This window comes from Chiroxiphia lanceolata, chromosome 27 (genome assembly GCF_009829145.1).
Source record: "Chiroxiphia lanceolata isolate bChiLan1 chromosome 27, bChiLan1.pri, whole genome shotgun sequence".
Lineage (NCBI taxonomy): Eukaryota > Metazoa > Chordata > Aves > Passeriformes > Pipridae > Chiroxiphia > Chiroxiphia lanceolata.
Genome location: NC_045663.1, coordinates 3,845,465 through 3,862,536, shown reverse-complemented (window position 1 = coordinate 3,862,536; position 17,072 = coordinate 3,845,465). Strand labels below are relative to the sequence as shown.

At 52.4% G+C, this 17,072-nt stretch overlaps 1 protein-coding gene across 1 annotated transcript; it reads left to right on the top strand.

Moving 5' to 3' along the window:
* The first annotated feature begins 7,428 nt into the window (after positions 1-7,428).
* LOC116798969 (butyrophilin subfamily 1 member A1-like) lies at positions 7,429-15,422 on the top strand. Its single transcript, XM_032711681.1, has 8 exons — positions 7,429-7,599; positions 8,151-8,255; positions 9,317-9,664; positions 10,208-10,489; positions 11,498-11,595; positions 12,671-12,923; positions 13,505-13,525; positions 14,683-15,422. The coding sequence occupies exons 2-8, from the start codon at positions 8,171-8,173 to the stop codon at positions 15,195-15,197; spliced, it is 1,602 nt and encodes a 533-aa protein (XP_032567572.1). The 5' UTR covers positions 7,429-7,599; positions 8,151-8,170; the 3' UTR covers positions 15,198-15,422.
* The last annotated feature ends 1,650 nt before the right edge of the window (positions 15,423-17,072 follow it).

Sequence of the window (17,072 nt, the reverse complement as noted above, 5' to 3'; positions counted from 1 at the left end):
CAAAGCAAATCGTCACCCTGTCCCAGCCTGTCCCATTTCCTCCTGCGCTGCTTCCCTCAAAAGTGAAAGTTGTTGAGTAATTTGGGGGGGTTTGACAATGCTTTTGCTCTGGACATGCCCTTCTGGCAGCATGCCCAGGCACACCCCTGCTGCAGGGGCTCTCCAGGGCTGCTCCCTGGGCTCAGGAGGGGACAGAGGTGGCAGCACTTTGCACATCCCTGGCATGAGCCCAGAGGCCACATGGGCAGGAGGGAGGTGATGGAGCCGGGATTCACCCCCAGAGGCAGTGGCTGGGAGCAAAGCCCAGCAGCAGCAGCTTCACTATTGCTTAAAAGCAATTGGCAGCCAAGAGGCAAGGCCATGGAGGGGGGTTGGTTGAGGCAAAGCTGCTGCCCTGAGGGAGGCAAAGGCAGTGCCCGTGGGCGCTCAGCCCTGTGGGTTCCGGCCCCCTCCCAGCCCAGTCAGGCCTGGGGGCACCTGCTGGGGCAAAGGGAGCTGATCAGGGACGTGGCCAAAAGGGGTGACAAGGCAAAGAAGGAAGCAGCAAGGGATGGGTCCAGTGACACAGATGTGTACAGCAAAGGACAGCAGAAAGAAGTGTTATGAGCCAAGCTCCTCACTGGTGCTGATCGCTGGGATCACAGATCCAGAGGTGTCAATCCAGGGAGATCCAGCCTGGCTTTTGTGACTGTACCTCTGCACAGCTGGGGATGAAAGCTGGGGAGGAAAGGCAGGGGTCCCAGACACCTGAGGGTGCCAGCGGAAAGGTGTGAGCACTAAAGCCATGTGGAATGGAAGGAGTCCGGGAGGACAAGGCAGGGGAGAGGCCAAAAGGGTGGAAAAGGGACTGGTCACCAGCACAACGGAGCCTGTCCCTGAGCTTGGCTGGGCAGTGAGTTGGAGAGCCCAGGGGCAGGCAGGGGGATGAGTCAGGCCGAGGGTCCCTGCTGGTGTCAGGGGTGCCAGAAGTGTGGGGTGCCTGAGGGCTGCGCGTGTGAGGGCTGCGGGTTTGCAGAGAGCATCAAGCTGGCTGTGGGGGGTCAGAGGGCCCGGGGGTGGGACAGGGGCACCCCTTGGCCAGATGGGCCGAGCCATTGCTGGAGGTGTGTGCAGATGGGCACAGGAAGGCAGAGAGGGTGGCCTGGGTCACCTGCAGCAGTGACCCCCTGCCAGCCCTGCAGGAGGAGCAGACGTGGCTGCCTGTGCTGGGGATGATGTGGGTGCCACAGGGGACCTGTGCCTTTGTCTGGTGGTGTGACTGGGCATGTCTGTGTGTCTGTGTGTCTGTGTCTGTGTGTCTGTGTGTAGTGGGTTTGTTTAGCTGAATAACATCCTTTCCCTGGGAGGGATCTAGAAGAAGTCAGCTGATGTATATGGACCAATGAGATATTCCATAACATGATATGTCAGCTCAGATATAAAAAAGTGAGGAGGAAGCTGCTGGCTCTCCTCTTCCAGGAGAGCTGCTGGGAACAGCTCCTGGTGGCAGGGGATCATCAGTTCTTGTGGGAAGTAGAATTTTACTGTTAATTTCCTTTGCCTGTGTGTTTGTAGTGTTATTAGTTCTTTTTCCTTTTTTCTCCATATAACTATAAAACTGCTTTTCTTAGTAAATCTCGTGTTTTTACATTTTGTTTTTTCCATCCCCCCTTTTCTCTCTGGAGGGGAATCAGCGCAGCCTCGGTGGACACCTGGTGTTCAGCCAAGGTAACCTCCCACACTTAACCTTTGTGTCAGTGTCTGTGTGTCTGTGTGTGTCTGTGTTTCTGTGTCTGTGTGTCTTTGTGTCTCTGTGTCTGTGTAGTTTGTCTGTATGTCTGTGTGTCTGTGTCTTTTCCTGTGGTTCCTCCCAAGCCAGCCTGTCCCCAGTCCTGCTTTCCCAGACCATCTCCCAGCTCCAGGCAGCAGAGCCACCTGGCAACAGCTGCCCTCTCACCCTGCTGGATTTTGTGGCTTTCAGAGGGATGGGACAAAGCAGAGTGGACCCCCCTGAGTTCCCTACGAGTGGGGATGAGGCCATCAGCCCCAGAACACACAAACAACTGCCTGGAGAATACAGAGCTGTGCTGCAAAGCCCAGCAAGTGCTGTCCCCCATTTACCAACTGAGCCATGGAGGCGGCACATGCCCTGCAAACATCTCCACCATGAAGCCCTTGGCAGCAGGAGAAACCTGGGCAAAGAGCCAGGGCAGGAGCCAGCCCTCTCCCTCGCCCCAGTGGGCAGCCTGGACACCCAGAGCAGGGCCACTGCTCAGTGCCTGCTGTCCCCAAGTGCCCTCCCAGCGGGCTGGAGGTGCCTGTGGTGCTGCTGAGCCAGGAGGGCTCTGAGCATCCTGCCCAGGGAGATCCAGGCAGTGCTCAGGGGCTCTTCTCACCCCCCTGCAGCTGGCAGGAAGAAGAGCAGCCAAATCCAAGTGTTAGATGAGGTCACACGTGGGCTGGAAGCTTCAGGCCAGGGGGGGCCATTGCCCAGAGGAGGGGAGGGAGAAGCTCCATGGGCTGGTCCCCCAGACACACTCCCAGTCCCAGCTGGGCTCTCCAGGCCATCCAGCCCCTCTGCACTGTGCTCTGCTCACTCAAACAAGCTGCAAGTGCTGGGCAAGCTCAGTCCAACCAGGAGCTGAGCAGGAGATCAGGGCAGTGGGGAGCAGACTGAAGACCTGCCAACTCCTCCCAAACCTCCCTTCCTGCAGCCAACCTGCAGGTGAGTGCTGACTGTCTATAAAGTGCCAGAATAATGTGACCTTTCCATCCTTGCTTCTCTGCTTTGTCATCTTTAGGCTGTCTCAGAGTCCTGCCATTGTCACTTTGAACAGGGAATCCTTCCTGCCCTCCTGTTGATTTTCTGTACATGTGCTGGTATCCAGGCTGGAGAGAGAAGAGAGTGAGACCTTGGTGAATGAGATGGAGGAGATGAGTGGAAGAGGTGAGTTTCAGAGGGAAGAGGAAGGAGAACTTTCTCTTCTTGAGGGGAAAACACTCCCATCCTGCTTCTGCTTTGAAAGAAATAGGGGGAAAGCACCTGGAGCTTGTCCCAGCCTGAGCTTGTCATGACTTGGGACTTGGTGGCTGCCACACCCTCCGCTGAACTTCTCTTGCTGATCTGTTGAGCCACCACCAGCACCAAAGACACCTGAGGTGACATCCTCGGCCCCTTCCTTTGCATGGAGAAAGAAACAGGAATTTGGGGCCTTGGGTTCTGGGTCTTGGGGTAACATCTATCCTGGTCTGCACTGGTTTGTGCCCAGAGCTGCCTGTTCTGCTCCTGCAGCCCCAGGGACTGCCAGGCTCAGGTCCAGGTGTCTGCACTGCAGATGTGCCCCCACCCACTGAGGTGCATCCTCCCCCAGGGAACGGGGGTCTCCTTGGCCAGGATGTGTGCAAGCTCCTGGGGCAGGGACAGGACTGGGGCAGCACTGAGGCTGGTACCCAAAAGTTGGGCTACTGAAGAACATCACAACAACAGACAGGTGGATCAAGCTGCTGAGATTAAAGTGTCTGAGGTGGATCTGGACTGGCAACATAAAGGTGAACTATTTCTGGCTTGATGGGCCCATGACACCTCAGGTGATGAGGGAAGAGATGCAACATACAGATGGGCTCATGACCAAGGGGAATTAACCATTTCCCAGTTATCCAGGACTGTGAATCATGTGCTGCAATCAAGCAGGGCCAGGCAGGTAAAGCCTCTGTGGTTTGGGGGATGATGGTTGAAATCAAAATCTGGGGAGGCCTGGCAGAGTGATCCCATCACATCCCATCAGACTCCCCAAACCCACCAGGGTAAGTGCTGTGTGCTGACAATGGTGGGAACAGTCCCTGGATGGCTGGAGACACATCCTGTGCCTCACGGCCCTGCCTGGAACACCATCCTCGGCCTGGAAAAGCAAGTCCTGGGGCGACGTGGCCCCCCAACCACAATTGAATGGGACAATGGGGCTCCTTTCAAAAATAGCCTCACAGACACCTGGGCAGAGAGCTCAGGATGGAGTGGGTGGATCATATTCCCTGTCATGCACCAGCCTCTGTGAAAATGCAATGGTACAATGGACTGTTAAAAACCACATGGAAAGCAATGGGTGGTGAGGCCTTCAAACACTGGGATTCACATTTAGAGAAGGCCACCTGGTTAGTTCACACCCCAGTGTTATAGGTCAATGAAACTTAGGCTGAAATATAGCAACAAAAATTTGTTAAAGATTTATATAAAATGCAAATGAGCAAAACAGCACGCTGGGCTGCCGGGGAGACCCCTGCTCCACTCACGGCCAGCAGGCACAGTGGGCAAAACCAGTAACCTTTATCCCCTCATCAATTTCCCTCCCATAGTCACTTGTTATCCCTCTATTGGATCAGAGTTCGCAGGTCTGGTTCTGGTTGGTTCTCTTGCAGGCTCGCTTCAGTGTCCAGGGACTTTCCTACCCATAGTTTTAATTAGTTCTTCGTCCTTGGGGCCTAGTGTGTGGGTCTCTCCAGATGTTCATCTTGGATCCTCTTTATCATCCTTGTACTTGACCCTTTGATCCTTGTCCTTCCCTTCGTTACTTTAGGCGTACACTTTTAGACAATATACTTTTAGAAAAACAAGATACAAAAGACTTATTCAACAAGGCATAATAATTTGTCTTGTCAGCTTAAGAACTGCAAGCTGCAGGACTATCAGCGTATAATACTGACAGGTTAATTACCCATTCTGCAACTTACAGTCCTCCGGCCTTAACAGAACATTGATTACAATAATATATATATAGAGTGAGAAATATAACATGCAATACCATTGAATGAGTAAATTACTTTACTACTACTAATTTGATGAGTAAATTACTTTACTACTACTAATCTATTACACCAGCCTCCACCAATCAAGCTGGCCCTGCCCAGTCAGAACCCCCACATTGCACAGAAGGCCATAAAGTTCCTGTGGTGCACATGAGAAATGGTTGGACACGACCCTTTGGATCAGTCCTGCCTCAAGCAAAGGCAAAGCCATCCATGGGATTGGTTTTGCTCAGGGACTTGGTGACTGATGCAGAGGGATGGGGAAAGACAATTTGTACCTCCAGGGGATTTGATTTTTGGGTGAGAACAGCCTGTACTGTTCAATTGCCCATGGAATACTGGTTGCTGAATGCCACTGCCACTGTATCCTGTAAGTGCCATGGAGAATGAGTATGGACTGCTCCAGTTACACCAGTGATGGACTAAATGAACTCAGCTAACAGCTTGGGGGATGGCCTGTGACTACTGAACTAATACCTTTGCTTGTTTAGAGTTCTATGGATAGAGTTGAAAGGTGTTAAAGCTGAGCAGGATGTGGATGGTATAGACTGAGGGGTGGGTTGTTATTGTTGCAGCAGTCAAAAGTAAAGAAAAAACAAAAAAAGTCCAGTACCGAGCAAAGTACTGGTTTCTTTATTATTTCCCACAAGTCTTTTTATATCTCATGTTAGCAAGCATCAGCAGGCAGGCAGGTGATTGTATTTTTTAATTAGCTATTATTTGTCAGCAATACTGTTGGCAAAGCTCAAGGCCAAAGTTGGTGTTCTCACAGGACTAAACCTAAACACTCCATAGCTGTCTTCTTTCAGCCAGGGCTCCGTACATACCTCTCCTATCTCAAGGATACATCCGTAACTTTCCCAGGTCAAAATCTTCTTCCAAAGAGCTCACAGACCCTCTGTCAGCCCTGACAGTGGGTAATGCCCTGGATTCAGAGTTAGGAGGTGGAATTTTAGCCCTGGATATTCAATACCGTCCATGTCACGTCTGGGGGGTGTTTTTTGGCAGAAGAGACCAAGCGCCAGAATCCAGAAGTGTGTCATTTTTCCTCCCACTCTCCAGGGGAAAGGTGTCAGGATCAACCTCTGTGGATCTGGTCCCTGTCACCACCAGCAGTCCCCTCCTCATCCCTTGGAGCCACAGCTCCAACAGGTGGAGCTGAACAAAGCAGTGAAATGAGGACTCGAGAGGGAGCTGGAAGACAGCAGCAGTGTGGGAGGCGGCCCCGGGGAAGGGAGCAGCAGGGGTAACCCCCAGTGCCCTGAGCCAAGCCCAAAAGGAGAGCTCTGGAGCCACCCCACAGTGCCCAGAGAGAGAGAGGAGCCACTGCAGAGCTGCCCGTGGCTGAGCCCCAGCTGCCACACAGAACCAACCTCCAGCACAGTGGAGCTTTTGTCCCCATTTTCTCACAGTTTTCTGGGTTGGAGGAAGGGAAAGAGTTGCTGTGGGAGGCCCCTGCCCCTTTGCCTTTGTCTGGGGCAAACACATGGAGCCAGCAGCATGGGAATGGCTGCCACCTTGGTTTTCTCCCAGGGGGCCAGGGGAAACCTTCCCTTGGTGTGGGGAAACCAGGGCAGGCACTCTCTCTGGGGAGAGTTTTTGTTTGATTAGTGGTGAATGCCCTTGCTGTGTGTAAACTGTTATCTCTTTTCTACAGCTCACAGGACTGGAATGCTGTCATGGATGGCTATGGACATTTTGGAAATGACAAGTCAGCAAGGCCAGGTGGTGGAGCTGCTCTTTATGTGAGAGAGCAACTGGGATGGATCAAACTCTGCCCAGGGCTGGATTAAGGCCAGAGTGTATGTGTGAAGCATTAATGGACTAGCTAACATGGCCAGCAGGACTCGGGCAGTGACCTTCCCCCTGTGCTCAGCACTGGTGAGGCCTCACCTCAAATTCTGGAAATTCTGGTGCACGACAGGGAATATGATCCACCCACCACATCCTGAGCTCTCTGCCCAGGTGTCTGTGAGGCTATTTTTGAAAGGAGCCCCATTGTCCCATTCAATTCTTGCTGGGGGGGCCACGTCACCCCAGGACTTGCTTTTCCAGGCCCAGGATGGTGTTCCAGGCAGGGCCGTGAGGCACAGGATGTGTCTCCAGCCATCCAGGGACTGTTCCCACCATTGTCAGCACACAGCACTTACCTTGGTGGGTTTGGAGAGTCTGATGTGATCACTCTGCCAGGGGTGGATCTGCCATCTGTCTAAGGGGTGCCCCTGTCCCACCCCCGGGCCCTCTGTCCCCCCACAGCCAGCTTGATGCTCTCTGCAAACCCGCAGCCCTCACACACGCAGCCCTCAGGCACCCCACACTTCTGGCACCCCTGACACCAGCAGGGACCCTCGGCCTGACTCATCCCCCTGCCTGCCCCTGGGCTCTCCAACTCACTGGCCAGCCAAGCTCAGGGACAGGCTCCGTTGTGCTGGTGACCAGTCCCTTTTCCACCCTTTTGGCCTCTCCCCTGCCTTGTCCTCCCCGACTCCTTCCACTCCACAGGGCCTCTGGCCTCATCCCAGGGATGTGCAAAGTGCTGCCACATCTGTCCCCTCCCCAGTCCAAGGAGCAGCCCTGGAGTAGGGGTGTGCCTGGGCATGCTGCCAGAAGGCCAGGTCCAGGTTAAAAACTCCAGAAATTACTCAACAACTTTCACTTCTGACAGAAGCAGCACAGGAGGAAATGGGTGTCAGGCTGGGGCAAAGGGACAATTTTCTTTAGTTTCCGGACAGCTCACCTGGGATCAGAGGACACCTCCAAGGTGACAGCTGAGCAGCTCCTGCTCCAGCCAGAGCCCAGGACAGAGCTCAGGGTCTCCAGGTATGTGGTATCTTTTGGGAAGGATGGGATGGAAATTGCCCTCTGCCATCTGCCAGAACCAGCTCTGCTTTCCATGTCCCGTTAGCAAAGTGGAACCAAGTCAGTGGCAAAAAGGGGGGTGGGTGGGAGAGCAGAGCAGAGCCAGGTCCTGTCTTGGCTGGGCCTTGGATGAGTGTTTGGACTCTTTGGCTTCCCTTGCTCCAAAGCCTTCTCCCACTCTCAGGGAGGTGCAGGCAATGAGTCCTGACTCACTCAGGGTTTGTCCTTCTCCCCCTGCCCCTGTGTGTCTCTTTCTTAAGGCTGGATCAGAAAAGCCAGGGCTCCATAGGAAAACAACTGCCCCTTTCTGCTGCAATTGGAGGAGATGGTGCAGCTTGTCCTTTGCTTTCCCATGGGAAATTCCCACCACTTTTGATCTCAGTCAAGTACTTTGCCTATAAAGCAATGAAACCCCTTTCAAAGTGAATTCATCCTGCTTGGTTGGTTGGTTTGTTTTAAATTCCCTTGTTTGTCTTCCCTTTTGCCCTTTGCATGTCCTTCCCCATCTCCAGGTTGTGCTCCAGGGAGGAGGATGCTCTGCAGTTCCCCCATCCACTGCTCTCTGTTGGCTTTTGTCATTTCCACTTTAGTTTTCCAAGTTCCTCAGGGGCACTCAGGTAAGAATCCCCCTGTTCTTGCTGGATGCTGTGCCATGGCTTCCAGGTGGAATATCTTGGTGGCTGCCAGTGCAGCAGCTGGCTGGGAACAGCAGAGCAGAGAGCAGGGTCAGGCCCTTTCCGGACACCTTCTCCACTTCTGAGAGTGCCAGCATTCCTCTGCATCCTGGTTTATCCCTCTGGCCATGGGAACACAGGCATGGGCATGACCCCACTGAATTGGGGTGAGGATTAGACGATGCCAATGAGTTGATTAGAGTTTGCTGCCATTTCCCTCCCTGCTTTCCCTGTCTCCTGCACATTCACAGTGTGTCATTGCTTTACTGGGCTGTGTCCAGCCTGTGCTGGACCCTTTGCAGAACCAGCTCAATAAAAAACAACAATGAACTTTCACAAATTACTCTGGGTTCTCTTTGGTTGCTGACCTGAAGCAGCTTCTTAAAGGCAGCTCTGGCAGCTGACTGGAAAAATATCTTGTCAAAAAAAGGTCATTTGCTTTTGTTTGCCTTCAACCTGATCCACTTTGTCTGTGAGCTGAGTGAACAGATTATTCTAAGCCTATATCTTTTAATTTTCTACGGATGCCAGGAGCACCTGAGACAGTTTTACTTTTATAATAGATTTCTGCAATGTAACAGGTGAGAACAGTGAAGGATATTTGAGATTTATTTGTACCTAAGTTGTCACTTGCTCCAGCCAACCACCCAGAAACCTTCCAGCCACTTCCATCATTCCCTGTCCGCCTTTCTGCCTGCCCTGAGCCACATGGGCAGCACTTGTCCCCTTGAGAACAAGGGGTTTGAAGAACTGTCCTGGCAGTGCAGGACAGGGAAGCAGAGGTGTGGGGAGTGGCCGGAACCCAGCCCACTGCCTGTGCTGCAGGGCAGGGTCCCTGTGCCAGCTGCCCTCAGCCCCTCGTCTGCCCCGGCACAGGGACGCTGCCAGCGCCATGGCCCGGCCCGGCAGCACCCCAACCACGCGCAGCAGCCGCTGCTGTGTCCCAGCTCAGCTGCCTCAGCAAACTCACACTTCTCTCTTCTTCCTACGGGGGGCTCTCCCAGCTCCACTCACCGTCACTGCACCCCCCGGCCCCATCACCGTGGCCAAGGGCGAGGACGTGGTGCTGCCCTGCAGCTTCTCCCCGGGGCAGAATGCACAGGACACGGAGGTGACCTGGTTTCGGGAGCAGTTCTTGCCCTTTGTGCATCGCTACAAGTTGGGCCAGGACCAGTACGGGGAGCAGATGGTTCAGTACCAAGGGCGCACTGAGCTGGGGAAGGACGGCCTTGCCAAGGGCAGCGCGGACTTGAGGATCTTCCATGTCCAGCTCTCTGACACAGGGAGTTACACCTGCTTTGTTCAACATGGCTCAGATTATGACGACGCTCTGGTGGAGCTCCAGGTGACAGGTCTGTAGTTTGTGTCCCCAGTACCTCTAATTTACTTGCTCACAGCCAGGGCTCTTGTTCCCTGTCCTTCTGCCCAGAAACAGGCTCAGGTGGTTGCTTTGGAAATAGGTTTTCATTAAATCTCTTCATGTAAAATATCAAAAATGTCTCAGAGATGTAAAATTGCCCACCGAGCAGCCATAAGGAGCTCATGAAATACTTTCTCTTTCAGAAGTGGTTTTGATATTGTTTTCTTCATAAAATCAGGTATAAAAAAAAAAATCTGTCATTGGGAAATAAGGGAAGAACATCGAGGTGCTTTTATGTTTTAATATCCAGGCCAGTGGATTATTTTCTGCAGTAGTGGCCTCCAAACCAAATCTCTCTGTTCCATGAAAGAGACTGCAAGAAATGTCCTGACTCCCGGTGACATTTGTCTGAAAAACAATCTGGGATTTGTCTCTGTCAGTTTATCCACGTCAGGGAGAGAAAGAGCCCAAGCAGGTTATCCCCTGATATGCAGGACCCCGCAGGGTCAGCCGGGGTCTCTCTCTTTGCCCGCAGCCAGCGGCTCTGCCCCGCTCATCGCGCTGGAGCGCTACGAGCACGGGGGGATCCGGGTGGCCTGTCGCTCTGCCGGCTGGTACCCACGGCCCCGGGTGCTGTGGCACGATCCCCACGGGCGCCATCTCCCGTCCCTCTCGGAAAACGCTACCCAGGACAAGAATGGGCTCTTTGCAGCTGAGAGCAGCATCATCCTCACCAGGGCTGGGAACCAGGAACTCTCCTGCTCGGTGCAGCACCTCCCGCACACACCGGGGCAGGGATCAGCCCTTTACGTCTCAGGTGAGTGGAGGATGGGGCACGGCCCTGCCGACGGGCCCCACGGAGCTGTGCTGGGCACAGCACCCCCAGGCCCCTGGCAGGACACGTGCTCAGCGTGTCAAGGCCATTTCCATCCCACCCGTGCAAACGGCCGCGGCTTTCGGCAGCGTTGGTGCAGGAGTGCTGCCAAAACCCACCGGCTCCGTCTGCAGGAGCCGCTCAGGGGGCAAAGGTACAACCCTCCCTGTGGCAGAGTTTATACAGACACCTGGCTGAAAGTAGCACATTCCTAACACTGGAGCTAAATGAAAAAGGAGAAGCAAACCCGTGCCCTTAGTCTCCCCTGCTGTGAAATCCTGTCCTAGATGTTTAGTAGGAGAAATAAATACTTGTTTCTCCTTATAACACATGCAAGTATAGAATGTAATTCTAATTTTTCCCTGTCTCCTAGAAAGCTCCTTTTTCACTGGGTGATTGGTTTGGGGCTGGGAATATATCAGAGTAGAGATGCAATGATGAACTGCATTAACCATATACCAAAGGGCACTGCAGCAGCACATCCTTTCCAACTCCACCCCGCTCCTCTTGGAGTTTAGAAATTAACAGGTCCTGGAGACGTTATTTCCTTGGGGAACCATTACTTTTCTCCTGCTGATGCTTTTCTGAACTGCAGTGTTGCTCTTGGTGTACATGTCACCCTGTTTGTTATCCTATGTTACCTAATGAAATATAATATTTGTTTTTTCGCAAAGGAGAAGAAAGCATGATTTAATCAGAAATTATTTGGTTAGAAATCCATCTTCCCTTTAAAAGTTCTCCACAATGCAGACAAAATGTCATCAACCTCAGACAAGTGCAAAATTGCCAAAATGAATTTTTTTTAACGTCATTTTTTGCCCTTTTGTGGAGCACAGTCTGGTTTTCACCTTCAATGGGATTCAGATGGAATGACCTTGTATGAAATAGAAATAATCTCCTTTCAATTGCTACTTGCACAGTAACCTCCCCTTTGGGGATTTTATTTTTCAGATCCCTTTTTCCAAGATGCCCATCCTTGGAGGATTGCCCTGGGTGTGGTCCTGGTTGCTGTGGTTGCTCTCCTTATTATCACTGTTTGTCTGTTTAAAGTTAAAGGTACCATCCTGGGTTTGGGGGCTGGGGAAGGGGCTGGGCAGCCATCCTACTCAGCCACCTCTAGTCCTGAGGGATGAGGGGATGGAGAAACACCAGGATGGAACCAGAGTCTTGTCCTGGTGTCTCAGGCACGTGTTTGGTCCAGGGAACTTAAAAACCCACGGCCTTAAATTCTGTCAGAGAAGAAAAGAAAGCTTTGTTCTCCCAGAAGAAGGCAAGGAAGGAAGTTGGCATTAAAGCAGCATCAGCTGCTCCTCTGCCCCAGCACAGAAATGGAGCAAGAATTTGCCTTGACCTGCAAAGAATCCCTGGCAGTTTGGGGGCCCTGGCAGGGCCTCCTTTCCTTCAGAAGATCCCTCTGATGGGAGATGATGCAGAGGAATAAAGGGAATGAAATCCTCTCTTTCTTCCTGGCAGGAGATGGGGCCGCTGGGTCGTGTGGGCGCTGCAGCACGTCCAGGCCCCGTGGCCCTTCTGCCCTGGGGGGGCTGTAACTCCTGCTGGGGGTCCATCAGTGCTCGTTGGAGGGGATGAATTTGTAAATTATTTCCATTTCTTTCTTTCTTCACAGGAAAGCAGCAGAAAGAAATAGGTAAGCTTTACTTTCCATTGTCCCCAGTTTCCTGCTGGGGTCCATCAGTGCTCATTGGAAGAGATGAATTTTTAAATTGTTTTCATTTCTCACTTTTCTTCACAGCAAAGCTGCAGAAAGAAATAGGTAAGCTATACTTTCCATTGTCCTCAGGTTCCTGCTGGGGGTCCATCAGTGCTCTTTGGAGGAGATGAATTCCTAAATTATTTGCATTTCTTACTTTTCTTCACAGGAAAGCAGCAGAAAGAAATAGGTAAGCTTTACTTTCCATTGTCCAGAAAGTGGAGAACTCTTCCAATGGAAGAATTCATGGGGCACATTTCTGGAGGACATGAGGAAGGGAAATGGTTTGGCTAGTGGCTACATACCAGGTGAAAATAATTGATTAAATGCTGTTGTAATTTTCAGGAAAATCATTGCAAAACCAAAGCAAGTGTGATTAGATGTTGTAGCAACAATAACTTGGCTTTTCAAAGTGCTCTCGAGGTTCTTGCCGAGTCTGGAGGAAGCTTTGGGGGAGCACATTTCATTGTGCAGGGGCCTCAGCTGCTCTGAGCACTGCAGAGCACAGGCACAGGGCCCTTAGGGAGCACTGCAGGGGACATTTCACCCCACGCTCCTCCCTTGTTGCTGCAAACCTGCCCCTTCAGCGCTGCCCTGGAGCTGGAGCCCGTGCTCAGGTCTCCAGCAGCACGGTGCTGATCTCTGCCCACAGCGGGCTCAGGGAGGGTGGGGGAGACCCCCAAAGTCTTGGGAAGACAGGTCCTGAGGAGCTCCTGGGCTGCAGCTTTTCCTTGGGAGCAATTTCAGCCTCCTCCCTACCCCAGCAAGTCTGTCCTGGCAAAGGATTTTTTGCAGCCTATAAGGGGTGTTGGGTTCATTTGGGCTTTTTGCTTTCACTTTTAAAGTGTGAAGTGAACCAAAAAGTGGTTCACTTCGTGGGTCACTTGGTGATGGGTGGAAGGAGAGAGTGAATTTGGGAATCCAAAATTCAAGGTGACTGAAGATGGTGTGTGGGGATGGGAGCGGGTGGGGGCAGCAGTAGAAGTGGCAGGGTGGGAGTGCCCTGGTGCCCTTGGAGATGAGGGACCTGCCAGAGATCATTTCCTGCCCCCAGGTTGAGCAGGACAAGCTGCCCCATGGGTGGGGGAGCAGAGCTGCAGGCTGGGGGTGGGACAGGGCTTTGCACTGCTCAGCCTTGGCACAAACTCGCCCTCCAGCCCGTGCAGGGGGTCCCAGGAGAGGGCAGACAGGGGATGTCCAAATCAATGGCCCACAACCCATTTGTGCTGCTTTCTCTTCCTTTTCAGAGCAACAAGCCCAGGAACTCGGTGAGTATCATTCTCTTGTCTTTGTGGGAGTCTTCTCAGTTGGGCATTTTTTCTCCCCTCTGTTTTTCATGTGTGCCCTTGTTTCAGAAATATTTTCCATTGGTCTCTGTGTGGTTTTAGGCTCTTTCCTGTAATTGTTCTGTACTAAGAAGAAAATTCTTTCAGTTCTCAAAGTCCAAACTGACCATAAATGCATGTCTGAGTCAGGACAGGCAGCATGATTGGATTTGTAGGAAATGGGTGGAGCCCTTCCATGTAGTCAGACACTGAAATTTTGAAGCAACTCACTGTGAGATGACTTTGACAAAGATAACCACAATTCAGAAAATGTGCACCTCCACTGGCATATCATTCCCCTGAGCTAACCCAGCCCCAGTGTGTTTGATTGCCTCTGACCTGTGGTTTTGTGTTTTTTTTAAAGCCTGGAGAAGACACGCAGTGCCTATAGCAGCAGGTAACTAAGTTTGGTGTTTCCTGGTGCTGAATCATCTTGCCTGCTTTAATGGCCCTTCCTGGCAGTTCCCCTCCTGCAAGTGATGCTGCTGGGACCAGGCTTGCTTCTGCTGAGCCTCCCTTTCCTTTGGTGCATGTCCCACTTTCAGGCAAATCTGTAGCATCCTTGTCCTCGGTGAGCTGTGTGCAATTCTTCATCCTGGAGCTCTTCCCTCTCTGCTCACTCTGTTCTCTCTGCTTCAGTGTCTCTTCCTTGCACTGATGTTGTCACCTTGTGCACCTTGCCATGCCACACTCTGCCAGCTCTCCCTCACCCTCTGCTTCTTCCTTAGGCACCCCCAGCAAAGATCTGGGGTGGTTCCCTCCTGCAAGTGATGCTGCTGGGACCAGGCTTGCTTCTGCTGAGCCTCCTTTCCTTTGGTGCTTGTCCCACTTCCAGGCAAATCTGGAGAATCCTTGTCCTCGGTGAGCTGTGCACAATTCTTCATCCTGAAGCTCTGCTGATGATCCTCTTCCCTCTCTGCTCCCTCTCTTCTCTCTGCTTCAGTGTCTCTTCCTTGCACTGATGTTGTCACCTTGTGCACCTTGCCATGCCCCACTCTGCCAGCTCTCCCTCACCCCCTGCTTCTTCCTTCGGCAGCCCCAGCAAAGATGTGTCCTGGGCTGAGCTCTGCCCTGATGTGTTGATTCCATCTCTCCTGCAGCGAACGTGGTTCTGGATCCAGACACAGCCCACTGTGAGCTTGTCCTGTCTGACAGTGGCAAACGTGTGAAACAACTTGACACACGACAGGACATCCCCGACACCCCTGAGAGATTCAACGTGTGGCGCTGCGTTCTGGGCCGTGAGGGCTTCACCTCGGGGAGACACTACTGGGAGGTGGAGGTGGAGAATGCAGGAGAATGGATTGTGGGGATTTTTAGAGACGGTGCGGAAAGGCAGGGTGATATTGAGTTTAAACCAGAGGAAGGCATCTGGGCAGTGGGGAAACGGCCAGTACTGAAAGCTTTCACCTCCCCTATTCTCACTCTATCTCCTGAAATCAAGGCTCCCAGGCGGATCCGGGTCTCTCTGGATTATGAAATGGGACAGGTGGCATTTTTCAGTGTTGATGAGGGGATTCCCATATTCATGTTTCCACGGGCATCATTTGGAGGGAAAAAAGTCTACCCTTTGGTCTGTCTGGGTTCTGAGACACGTCTGAAAATATGTCCCTGATGAAGAGGAGGCAGTAAGAGAAGGGTCTCCAAGGGTGGAGATCTCGTTACCTCTCTGCACCTCTCTTCCATGCTGCATCTCTCCAAGATCTTTCTCTGAGGCCAGACATGCTGTTCTGGTCCCAGTGCAGATCAGTGGGAGAGGCCATGGCCAAGACCTTGTGTGATGAGATCACCCCACATCATTTCCAGGTGTGGGGAAAAGGGACTTTCTCTCCTGCTTCTGAGGGTGTTCCTTACATATGGAGAGTGGAACCATTGTTTCCTTGTCTCAGGCTCAGGGAGCATTTGGCATGTAAATCCCCCTCTCTTTGTACACTTTTCTTATTTGTATTGTTGCTGTTACTGTTGGTTTTCTGATCTCATTGCTGTTTCCAGTGAATTGTTCTTCTCTCCACCCATGATCTTTGCCTTTTGTGCTTTCAACCAGAGGTGGGGGCAGGGGGAGTGAGCAGCATCTGCTTTGGGAGGGTCTGGGTGGGAGCACTTGATTGGGGAGCACCATTCCTAAAACACCACACATGCTTTTACACCAGATCCTCCATTCCATGGAGATCCAGCAGGCCTGGACCTTCCCAAGGGAAGGCTTCCCCCCAACAGAACTGGTAAGGAGGGAGACTTCAGTGCAGGTGGTGGCTTTGTTGCCTAAACTCAGCTCTTGAAAGAAACCTCCAAGACCAAATTTGTGAGTTTTAGAAGCCAGGTATTCTTTTATTGTGGTGCACTGAAGTGACTCCAGCACGCTGGGTGCCCTGGGAATCAGTTCCCAAAGTGCACCCAGAGGGATCCTCACCACAGCTGATATGTCAGCATGACCTGATTCTTCCTGTTTTGTTGCCCACATTCCTGTTCCATATTCATGACATTTCTCAACACTTCTTAGCATGCATACATGTCCTTTTAAGGTCTCTGAGGGGCTTCATTGGGGATCTCTGGTGGTCATCTGCGTCTGGAGCCCCCAAAGTTCTGAGTGACTGCCTTATGACCTCCTTTAAGACAATACCCCTGGTTCTACATCAACCCAGCATCACCTGCTCGGCTGCTTCAGCTCCCTTCTTCATTAATTCCCCACCTTGCTTGGCTGCTTTCTTTCAATCAAAGCACAGGAATTTTCTCTGGGACCTTCTGCTGCAAACACTATGAGTTCTTGTTCCATCTCTAAACCCCAAGATCCCATTGCAACAAGTGCCCAGCCCCTCCTCCTGGAGAAAAGGTGTGCACAGGTTGATGATGTGTTCTGTCAGGAGCAGGGAAGAGTTCAAAGGCTGTGCAGTATTAGAGGAGCTGAGGTGGATGCAGGTGGGTGGGTTTAGAACCAGGTTTCTGGGACCGTCAGCACTGAGAACGAGGCGCCTCAGACCTGGTGGCCCACAAAAGCAGGACTCTGCTTCAGTCTCCACCCTTCAGCATCACAACCAAACCCGGACTCAACACTTTAACAGCTGTAGACAGCCCTGAGCAAGGTCTGCCAGGAGAAAGTGCAGCAGCAGAACACAGCAGACCCCCTAAAAGAAAGGATGAGTGCTCCTAGTGGGGGACTGCGTTAAGGGCCACTGAGGCACTCATCTGCCAGCCCTGCAGGGAGTCACCAGAGGTGTCTCCCCTTCTGGCAGCTGAGCTCGGAGAGGTTGCTGAGAGGGTGCCACAACCTGTCAAGAGTTTCCCCACACCAAGGGAAGGTTTCCCCTGGCCCCCTGGGAGAAAACCAAGGTGGCAGCCATTCCCATGCTGCTGGCTCCATGTGTTTGCCCCAGACAAAGGCAAAGGGGCAGGGGCCTCCCATGGCAACTCTTTCCCTTCCTCCAACCCAGAAAACTGTGGGAAAATGGGGACAAAAGCTCCACCGTGCTGGGGGTTGGTTGTGTGTGGCAGCTGG

Excerpts from the sequence above, each read along its gene's own strand:
- LOC116798969 (XM_032711681.1), top strand. The coding sequence starts at position 8,171 with ATGCTCTGCAGTTCCCCCATCCACTGCTCTCTGTTGGCTTTTGTCATT. Across the intron at positions 11,596-12,670 it reads TCACTGTTTGTCTGTTTAAA|TGCTCTCGAGGTTCTTGCCG; the intron begins GTTAAAGGTACC and ends GGCTTTTCAAAG. Across the intron at positions 12,924-13,504 it reads CCACAGCGGGCTCAGGGAGG|AGCAACAAGCCCAGGAACTC; the intron begins GTGGGGGAGACC and ends CTTCCTTTTCAG.